An 11105-nucleotide genomic window follows, 5' to 3' on the forward strand; every position below is an offset into this window, starting at 1 on the left:
GGCATGAACCACCATGCCCAGCCTTAGTTTTCTTTTTGCCAAAGACATAGAGTCACTCTTGAAATATATCTATTCAAGTGAAAAGGTGAGTTGATTCAGAGAGGAATATTAGGTAAATAGTACCGGTAGAATGCAGATAGAGCAGACTTTATAAAATTGACAATCAAATGACTGCAATTTGAGAAATAGTGTCAAAGCATAAATGGCTCCAAAAAAAAAAAATAACTGCTCAATTCATGTGGGCAAAAATCTATATATAGTCTTTGTGTAATGAGGGTTTTCTGTGTAATTTTGATATACAGTGCTGGTTTAAAGCAAAGCGAATTAAAGTTTTATTAGACTATACATAAGGTAGTGAGTCCTTTCACGCTTTAACAATGTTCGTGGCGTCTGCACACCACTTGTACTGTTCCAAACTTAATGCTTATTTTGAAATTGACTCACTCTTTTTAACTTAATTTTGTGTAGAATAGAAATTTGATTTCTCTGTGCTAGGTGTGTATTTTTTCCAATACACACTAAAATACCCCACAGTGAAGACATAACAAAGGGCGGGTGCCATATCCCGTGCTGGGATTATTCTCCTTTAGTTTCCAGCAGGAGGGAGAAAACACCAAGTTTAAGCAACACTAAAGCAGTGAATAGTTAAAGAATTACTGGATGGCCCCCGTTGGGGGTTTTAGCAGCCAGTACCTACAGCGCTGCTTTGTCTACTGAGTGGGGACGAAACACGGGCACCCGGCAAACAGTGATGAGGAGGCTGCCCTGTCCCTGGCATTGGCGGATGCCCCCTGGCGTCTTAGAGGCAGCGCCCCTCTCTCTGAGCAGCAGGGAGCAAGGCAGGGCAGGGGGTCCCTGGTGGGTAGATGGGACCAGAACAGGACACGAGGCTGAGCTGAGCACCCCCAGTCCCTTCTTCCAGACTCACCCATCAGGGTGGTCCCTGCCCCTCCCTGGGGGAGGGGGAGTCCTCTGAGCGGAGGGAAGCTGAGGTCATTTTCCCCAGTGTCACTTAAAACTCTTGTCCACCAACTATTTCTGCACGAATGTGAAGCATGACAGTGACATACCTAATTATTTGAGTGTGATTACCCCGGAAGCAGGAGGCCAGGACGTTCCTACCCTGCTAGCAGCAATCTCAATCATCGTGCTATGATTTATTTATTTTATTTTATTTTTTGAGACAGAGTCTCACTGTGTTGCCTGGGCTAGAGTGCCGTGGCATCATCCTAGCTCACAGCAACCTCAAATTCCCGGGCTCAAGCGATCCTACTGCCTCAGCCTCCCGAGTAGCTGGGACTACAGGCATGCGCCACCATGCCCGGCTAATTTTTTTTTTTCTATATATTTTTAGTTGTCCGATTAATTTCTTTCTATTTTTAGTAGAGACGGGGTCTCGCTCTTGCTCAGGCTGGTCTCTAACTCCTGAGCTCAAACAATCCGCCCGCCTCGGCCTCCCAGAGAGCTAGGATTACAGACGTGAGCCACCTCGTGCTATGATTTTTTAACAAAGAAGATAAGGGCAGCCCCACACCCTGTCTCCAGGCGTAACAGTAATTTTTAATACCTAAAACTCTCACACCGGGTTATATTTTACAAAGGTACATCTGCCTATGGGATATGTGTTATTTTCTCGTTTTACAGATGAGCAAGTAGAGGCTAAGCCAGAGTCAGGGAACCCACCCCAAGTCACACAACCAGGAAGGGAAGAGTTGGGCTTTAAACCCTCATCTGCTAAGCTCTTCTCAGGTTGGGCTCTTTCTACTCTTCCACGGCGGTCCTCGGAAACCCGTCTCGAAACCGCGTGTTCTGCCCTGCGTCCCGCTCACCCATCCAGTGCCGGGCCGGACGCGGCTGTGCACGGGAGGGACGCTAACGCCTTTGCTCTCGGAAGCGGGGTCCTTGGCTGAGGTCGGCAGCACCCCCGGGTTTTCTTACTTAAAGTGAAACCAGCAGCAGCCAGGAAGGTGTTGTTGAAAGGCGGCAAACTCACCTCAGCAGAGACCTCCTGGGGCCACACGGTTTCTGCTTCATGTCACTTCACTAGGTTTGCACGGCAGCTCAGCGGAGGAGGTCTGGGAGTCACTGTTCGTGTGGACGAGGAAGGAGCAAAGAGGATGGAGGCAACTTTCCCAGCCCCCCATGCACCCCTGGGCTGCAGAGCCCGGTTGTGAACCAAGGTCTTTGCACCCCAGGACTCCCTGAAGGGCTTTCTCCCCCCCCTCCCGGGTGAACTTCAGATCTCAGCCAACACGCACGCCCTCGGAGAAGTCTTTCCCGGGGGAGAAGTCCTAGTGTAGACCGTGTCCCGCTCCTGCGTGCAGATGTGGATTTGCGTGTACGTGTGCTGGTTTGGACAGGGTCCACCCTGCCTGACCAGACTCGGAGCTCTCCAAGGGCAGGCCTGCGTCTGTCTGCTTCGTTGTGGCATCTCCAGCCCTCAGTGGGGGGTTTGGTGACTCCCTGGCTGACTGGAGGGTGGGGGCACGTGTGGGAAGGTGCCCAAGCCTGTGTCCGTGTTTGTCCCCCTCGGCTACGTCATACACTTCCATGGAGAACTTTTTGTTCAGCCTAGTGGCAGGTGGCGCCCCTTGAGGTCAGCGTGGGAACTGGAGGAAAGGCGGCGTTCCTGGTGTCAGGGGCAGGAGTGTGTCCAGGGGTGGGGGGAGCCCAAAAGGAGTGACGAATCAGGGGTGGGAGGAGGAGGAAGGAAGCAGGAGTTTGAAGGACAGGGTCACAGCCCAGCTAGCAAAGGGGCCGGTGGTGTAAGGCGGGGAGTGGGAGGAAGCGAGGAGAAGTCTGGGGGGCCCAATACCCCCCCCCCGCCAGGGTGTGCTGCAGGGTGGTGGGTGGGGAGGGAAGGCAGATGGGGGGTGCCTGGGGTCAGGGTGCTGGCCTTTGAGCCTTGGTCGGAGGGCAGTGGCTGGGCCCGGGGCGGACCCGAGGCACCGCTCGGAGGGGTGGGGTTGTACAAGCCTCATTTCTGTGGCTGGGTTATCTCACTTCTTCAAGCAGGAAGCTCGGCCGTGGATCCCCACCACACAAGAGCGCGGCCTGAGCTCTGCAGACCACAGCCTGCTTTAGACTCAAGTGCCCTGGTGACTGCGTGCCCTCGGCAAAAATCCCAACCAGTGCAGACGCAGCCCCATCGCTTGCCCACCAACCATCTCACCAGCAATGCGTGTCAGCCAGTTGGTGGAAACCTTTTGTACTTTTTCTCTTGCTTTTACACACACATGCACACCTACAGGTAGTGGCATTCCTCCTCAGCTGAATCTATTGTGTTCCTGAAACCGTGCTAGAGGGCAGCTCTTTAGTATTGTGGTACAGTACACACGTTACATGGGTACCAATGCTGACGCATCACCAGCTGATTTAAACACCCCAATTTCCTCAGTGCTGCTTAACACTCTTAAGGACCTAAAAGCAGCTCACCATTTTTTTTTTTGCATAAAAATGACACGTCTGCAACAACAAATACCTACTTATTTGATGCTTTCATGACTCATTACTGGGCGTGTTTGCAAAGTGTAAATAGGGTACTGTACAGTAATGGTTCTGAATTATGATTTTCTTCTATCGTCCATCTACGTTGTACTGTAATGCAAATAACAATGAAATAATCTGCTGAAAATACCAAACATGTTGCTTAAATTGAACTCTATTGGTTAGTGGCTTTGCTCTAAAAAAATAAATAAATTGGACCCTGGTTGGTAGTTTGCTTGTCAGAAGCGAACACTAGGACTCAAGGAGGACTCAATAGGGTGGGCGAGACGCTAGCTTTGCTGCATGGTGACGTTCAGCTTCGAGAGCACTGGGGATGCTCCTCTCCTGTCGCAGACTGATACACACCGTCACTGTTTTCATCAGTGCCTGCACGCGAACCTCCTGTGGCAGATCTGTGATCTGGATGGTGCTTTTTGGGTGAAAAATGTTTATAATTTATAGTGGGTATTCAGACGGTGAGAATTCCGTAGTGATGGACAGCTGTATACAATATATGCATGTACATGTGGACACACACAGATGTATACTTCCGGTCTTCTATTGTCCTAAGTTGTCATGGAGTTTTTTCCATGTTGTGTCCAGCTTGATTCAACTGCATTAATAATCAAAAAAAAATAATAGTTAACAAGTACAGAGAAGTTTCTAATCTTTGTTAGTTAAAATCATCAGGCGTTATTTTAATTGAAAACCGTGTGTACAAACGCACACTCTAGGATATACCTGAGAATTGAAAACAGGTGTTCAAATAAAACCTTGCACACGAATGTTCGTAGCGGCGTTGTTGACGATAGCCAAACTGTGCAAACAGCCCAGATGCCCACCGGTGGCTGGTGAACGGCTAAACGTGGTGTATGTCCAGTGAATGTTACTCAGCCATGCACAGGAACGGAGTGCTGATCTATGCTACGACGCAGGCGAACCTCAAACATGTTATGCTAAGAAGCCAGACGTAAGAGACCACGTATTTCGATTTCGTGTATACTGAATGTTCAGAATAGTGAATGTGTAGAGACTGAAAGTAGGTTAGTGGTGGTTTAGGGCTAGTGGGGACGAGAGGGGACAGGGAGTGGTAGCTGAAGGGTTCAGGGTTTCCCCTTGTGGTGACGAAAACGTTCTGATGTTGACTATTGATGGTTGCCCATATCTGAGAATACACTAAATAAAAACCATTGAATCGTACACTTTAAGTGGATGGATTGTATGGTATGTTCACCATAACTTAAGGCTATTTGTATGTATATATAATATATCTATGTATGTATATACACATATATATACACAGAGAGGGAACTGATAGCTGTAATTCTAGAACTCACTTGTAAGTGAGACAGACAAGAGCTCTGTTCTCCCAGGGCTCAGAGGAGGAGCGAGCAGACACACGGGGAAACCAATCAATACTTACTAGTACTAAGTGCTCGTGAGGAACTTTATGGGACAGATGTGAAAATAAGGTTGGGTTGAGGAAGGGACATGAAAGCAGGCCGTGTTGAGAAGTCACCTAAGTGAGATCCCATGGGGGCAGGAGTCAGCTCCGTGTGTGTGTGTGTGTGTGTGTGTGTGTGTGTGTGTGTGGCCACGAGTCAGGGTTCAAATCCTGGCTTTCCACTTGCTGGCTGGTGACCCTGGCCAAGGTACGTCGCTTGTGCACGTCTCAGTTTCTTTGTGAAATAGGGGCAGCCGTCGTACCTGCCTCATAGTGGTGTTGTAAGGAATAGCGGGTCAGTGCGGGGGATGCTATTGCGCCCCATGCAGGTCCCATTACCAGGCCCGCGGCCTCTCCCAGCTGCTGTGGCTCACAGCTGCCCCTTCTCCCAGGCATTGCTGTCACCAGAAGGAAGCCGTCTCACCTGGAGGTTGTACCTGCTGCCCACTGGCAGGCAGTGACTGACTGGCAGGGAGGACAAGAGGCCGGCCTTCAGGAGGACCCACTTCTCTGGTGGGATTTGTGCTCCAGACCCTCCCTCCCCACAGTGTGACCAGGCTAAACCTGTCCCCCCATGGGGACCACAGCCTTGTTCAGCATTCTTCTCCTGCCCCATCCCATTCCTGCACTCCCCCAATAAACACTTGAACAGGAATACCTGCCTCGGGCTCAGCTTCCAGGGAGCCAGCCTATGACAACACGCAAAGCATTAGTACTGTGCTTAGTGTGCAGAAAGTTTGCCGTAAGAGTTTTACTTTATTATTACAGCCTTTATTTTTGTCCTCAAGGGTGAGGCCACTGTAAGCCCCCTGAGGGCCAGGATCTGGTACATGTAGCCATGTCTGGCTTATGGCCAACACATACACACATGATGAATAGATAGTCCATGTTCATGGATAGGAAGACTCAGTATTGTTAGGATGTCAGTTCTTCCCAGCTTTATCTACAGATTCAGTATAATCCCAGTCAAAATCTAATAGAGATATAGGAAAAAAAACAAACCTTTCCCCCCACTCTCATATACTCAAAACAACACAAAATGCCCCACCTCTGAGAAAGAAAAACCAAGGTGTTTTTGCCTTTCTCTCTCCTCTCTGTTCAACACTCGACCCTTCTGACACTAGATATGTGGGATTTTTTCCCCTGTGCTCCATCTCCAGTAGTTCTGTCCCTGTCCCTGTCCGTGTCCTCATCTCTCTCTGTCCCCTTCCTCTTTCAACAACTCCTGGGCTCCACAGTGTGCCAGCCACTGTCGGGGTGGGGATGCAGTGGCTTGGAGGGACACATGGTCCCTGCCTGTGTGGGGTGTACAGTCCAGGGAGACAGAGGTATGATTGCCTGGATTCTTCTGGTAAGCTCTTGCCTCATTAAGTGCTATGGAGGAGAGATGCTTGTGTGTTGTAGCAAGAATTGGGAGGTTTTCTGAGCTCTGTGCTGATTGAAGTGAGACTGGAAGGGAGAACTTGGAGCTAACAAGGCACAGAGCATTCCTAGCAGAGCCAACAGCACGTGCTAATGTCCTGGGGTAGGAATGAGTGTGACCTATACCAGATTCTGGGAGGGGGCCCATGTGGCTGGTGCAGGAGGAGTCAAGGCACACAGTTGGGCCAGGTGGGGTTGGGGGTTCATCATAGGACGTGGTTCTTAGTCCCAGCTCTAAAAATGCCCTTTCTCACCTACTAGAGTTGGATCTGTCCTCTTCCTTAATTCCAGGTCAGAGCCATCGGCTCCTGATGCAAAATGGGGATCTCTCATTTCTAGCCATGTTGGCCTTCATGTGGTCCCTTCCTATGTGGCAGGGGGGTCCCTGCTACCCCAGACTCATGTTTCACCAGCCTGACAATGGCATTAGAGGGAGAAGTTTGACCAATAGCCCTGACCAGAGGAGTCTCAGGAGGATGCTGGTGGGTCCAGCGTGGGCTGCGTGCTTGTCTCTGAACTGATCACCAAGCCGGGCACTTTGGCCATTCCTAGGACCCTGATGTCCCCCTTGATTTGTGGTTGCATGTGGTGACGGGCGAGTCGGTTTTGTCTAAAGCACATGGAATGGGTCTGTTCCGTGAAAAGGTCTTTTTTCTTTGGCAGAAGAAAGAGAAGGGACTCGTCGTGCTTGTGTGCTAGTCCATCGTTCACTGGCCATCTCGCAAGGGGAAGGGAGTCACCTTTGGGTCCGGTGGTCATCGTGGCCCAGCAGGTTTTGACCAGGAGTGGTGGAGTCACATGGCAGCAGGAGTTTCAGGGAGGATGAATTTCTCCTTTGTTTCTGTTATCTCTTGTTGTACCCAAACTACTCCAGTACTTAGTGGCCTAAAACAACAATCATTCGATTTATTTCATTGCGCCTGTTTCCAGGAGAGCTTGTCTCTGCTCTGTGTGGTGCCAGCTCCCTGGGGCTAGAGGGTCCGTTTCCAAGGCGGTGCTGACACCCACTGGCTGTCACTGGGGGCCTTGAGTCCTCTCACGCGGCCTCTCCAGTTGGCCAGCCGGGGCTTCGCACAGCACGGCGGTCTCCGGGTAGCCTGGCTTCTCACACGGGGGCTGGCTTCCCCCAGCGCACAAAAATGGAAGCTGCCAGGCCTTCTTGAGGATTAGGCTGCAAGCCGGCATGGCATCCTTTATGCCCCATCTTATTAGTTAAAACAGGTCACAGGGACAGCCCGCACTCAAGGGCAGGTGGCTCTACGAGGTATAAATACCAGAAGCTGCAGGCCATTAGAGGCCACCAGAGTAACATTTGTCCCCTCCCATCCCCTCCCAGTGGGCCCTGTGGTCTCTGGAATCCCCGCGTCCATCTCCCACTCTGGATTTTGCCTCTTTTTTTTTTTTTTTTTAAAAAAAGCAGTTGTTCAGGGCTGTCTTTTTCTTCCCCCGCCTTGAATTGAGCCGGAGAGCACTTGTAGCTTTGGGACCCAGGGGAAAAGGCCGTAGGTCCGGTCAGTAAGACAGTTGGACCTTTCACGTTGCCTGGAGTGATCACCAGGGAGCATCGGTTTGGTCTGTTGTTTTGGCAGAATATTCTGTGCTTTCTTTCGATCTGAGTTGTGTTACAAAAGTTAATTGTCCCAGTTTACGATGTGTTCCTCTAGGGAAGGGGGTAAGGGGAACCCCAAACCCTTTACACACCAAGGGCTTGTGGGTGGCAGCAAATGCCCGGCAGGCTCTTGGCCTCCTGTCCTCTGCCAGAAGGAGTGGGCCCTGAGCCCGGACGGGGACCCAGAGGCAGAGCTGGCCTTGTGGGTCCCTTCTGGGGAGCGAAGGAGCCGGGCTGTGCGTGGGGTGCTGGCCTGCGGCTGCCTCCTTGGGTGATGTGAACTCCAACTTCTAATCGGCTCACGTTAATTTCTTTTTAGTGGATATCATGGAAATAAAGGAAATCCGCCCAGGGAAGAATTCCAAAGACTTTGAGCGTGCGAAAGCCGTCCGCCAGAAAGAAGACTGCTGCTTCACCATCTTGTACGGCACCCAGTTCGTCCTCAGCATGCTCAGCTTGGCAGGTGGGTGCGTGTTCCTGTGCTTCTCCCCCTCCCAGTGGCTCGATTTCATGCTGAGGAAGTTCTCCAGCAGCGGGATGCTCACACCTGCCTGCCCACTAATGTGCATTTGGGGCATCACGGTTCTGAATCCCAGCCTTGCCCCTTTCGAGCTGTGTGTCTTTGGGTGAGTGACTTAACCTCTCTGAGCTGCAGTTTGCTCAGCTGTGAAATGGAGAGAATAATCATGCCTATCTCACGGGGATGTTGTGAGGAGTATGTTAAGTGTCTGCCTGGCTCATGCTGAGAGCTGAATACATGGTGGTTAGATAGTTTTCTCACTGAAGGCCAGGCCCTGCTGGATGAAAAATGCAACCTGCCTTCCTCCAGCAGACTTTGCTCAGCGAACTTGACGCTGATCTGAAGGAACTGTCTTGAGATCTTACATCACACACATGCACACACTGCACATGCATGTGAACACACACGTGAACATGCATGCACGCACAGTGCACACACGTGAACACATGCATTCATGCACAGAGTACATGTGAACACATGCATGCACGCACATAGCGCACACACATGTGAACACATGCATGCATGCACATAGTGCACACACATGTGAGCACACATGCCTACATGCACACAGTGCAGACACATGTGAACACACACACAGATGCATGTATCTGTAGGTGAGATTTCTGGCCAACCCTGTGAAGCCACCAAAAAGCAAAGAGGCCCCTGAGAGACAAGAAGGAGAGCTGTGGAACTCGGCTCAGGGGCAGGAGCTTGCAGTTACTGTCAGGTCCAGTCCTGGACTTTGTCGACATAGAATTGCGTGTGCAGTTACGACTGATGAGAGAGGAAGAAAATGCTATTAAAATAGACCAAAGCGGGGAAGCCGCGAAAGTTGAGCAATACGGGACCTGTAATTCAGGGTCAAATAGCTCTTGTTAATTTCTCACCCACCCTGTCATCAAGCATCTTCTGAGCGTGTGCTCTGAGCCGGGTTGCGCCAGACGCCAGCGGGCTGTGAAGGTGGTGGGGCCCGGCTGCTGCCGTCAGGGAGCTCACAGTCCCCCTGGGGAGACAGACACGTGGACAGGAAATTACACCGTGATAAGAGCTGTAGTGCATGTGTGATGCCACGTGCTGTAGGAGTACAGAGAGCCTAATTCCAGGCAAGGCTGTGCAGAGAAAATGATGTTTAGATGGGATTCTGAGGCATTGGTAGGAGTTGGGGGGGGGAAAGAGAGGGGACGGTCCAGGGAGAGGGTGTGGAGGAGGGAGCTGGCGAGTTGGAGGTGGAAACGAGGGGCGGACGGCTGATTCCTGGTGTGGGGGATGGTGGAGACGGGGCAGGAGGCCCCATGACCATGAAGCTTCACAGCTCTGTCCCCACCTGCAGGCTGAGCCCTGACCCCTGTTCTTGGAAGGGAGACCACAAGAGCCCAAGGCTTGGCACCCAGGATGCCGGCTTTGGTGTCTGTCCCACTCTGGGGTCCTTGTTCTAGAGCCCTGAGTTCAAGGACAGGCAGAGTGATGGGCAAGACCTCGACTCACATCCCAGCCTCTCACTTACTGGCGCTGGGACAAACTCTCGGCCCCTCTGAACCTTGGTTTTCTCCTCATCCACGTGGGAACAGTGAGAGCAGCAACCTCGGCCGCCGTCGTGCACATAACGAGGTCCCTGGAGCTCGGGAGATGTTTGATAACCCGATGAGGCGTTTGCCTTGACAGCTCCATTTTACGGACGAGGACATGAGGCACAGAGCAGGGCTGTTCCCCTTGCCCTTTCTGTTCCCCTGAGTAACCTGCTGGAGGGGTACAGTGGGACTTGAGCTATGATCTTCCCTTTGCCAACCTCCCAACCACCCCTCGTTGCCACTTCCCTCACGGGCGTCAGTGTGACCTACTTCCCGCCTCTCTCTCCAGCGTTGGTTGGAAACGGGAAGCACTGACGGCTGCTGAGGATCGTGGCGCAGAATATTCTAGGTCCTGCATCGTATTCATTAGCACGGGGTTAAGGGCTAAAACTCTAATAGAACAAAACAGAACAAAAAGCTGAAGCTGTCAGCCAGCGGTCCTCACCTGTGGAGGGCTGAGTACTACCCTCCCGGGATGTCTGCGTTCTAATCCCTGGAGCCCGTGGATACACTCCCTGACACGGAAGAGGAGACCTTGCCGGCGTGATGAAGCTGAGCATCCTGAGATGGGGAGACCGGGCCCGGCGTAATCACAAGGGTCCTTATAAGAGGGAAGCAGGGGGTTGGCCTCGGAGCTGGAGATGTGAGGCTGGAGCCAGAGGTCAGAGAGGTGGGGACCACAGGCCATGGAACGTGGGTGGCCTCTAGAAGCTGGAAAAGGCAAGGAAACGCATTCTTCTGAGAGCTTCCAGAAGGAACACAGCCAGCCAACCTATGTGAGACTTCTCATCTCCGTCACTCTATGAGAATAAATCTGTGTTACTTGAGGCCACTGAGTTTGTGGTCATTTCTTTTTTTTTTTTTTTGAGACAGAGTCTCAACTGTGTTGCCCGGGCTAGGGTGCCATGGCATCATCCTAGCTCACAGCAACCTCAAACTCCTGGGCTCAAGCGATCCTCCTGCCCCAGCCTCCCGAGTAGCTGGGACTACAGGCATGCGCCACCATGCCCGGCTAATTTTTTCTATATATTTTTAGTTGTCCGATTAATTTCTTTC

General features: G+C 51.6%; 1 protein-coding gene across 1 annotated transcript in view; it reads left to right on the forward strand.

Moving 5' to 3' along the window:
• The window catches only part of PLCG2 (phospholipase C, gamma 2 (phosphatidylinositol-specific)), a 140317-nt gene that overhangs the window by 44365 nt on the left and 84847 nt on the right, over positions 1 to 11105 (forward strand). Inside the window, exon 2 of the mRNA XM_012648218.1 lies at positions 8281 to 8424. Coding sequence (XP_012503672.1) covers positions 8281 to 8424 — 144 coding nt within the window. The remainder of the gene's footprint in view (positions 1 to 8280; positions 8425 to 11105) is intronic.

Source organism: Propithecus coquereli, unplaced genomic scaffold (assembly GCF_000956105.1).
Source record: "Propithecus coquereli isolate 6110/MARCELLA unplaced genomic scaffold, Pcoq_1.0 Scaffold280, whole genome shotgun sequence".
NCBI classification, from domain to species: domain Eukaryota; kingdom Metazoa; phylum Chordata; class Mammalia; order Primates; family Indriidae; genus Propithecus; species Propithecus coquereli.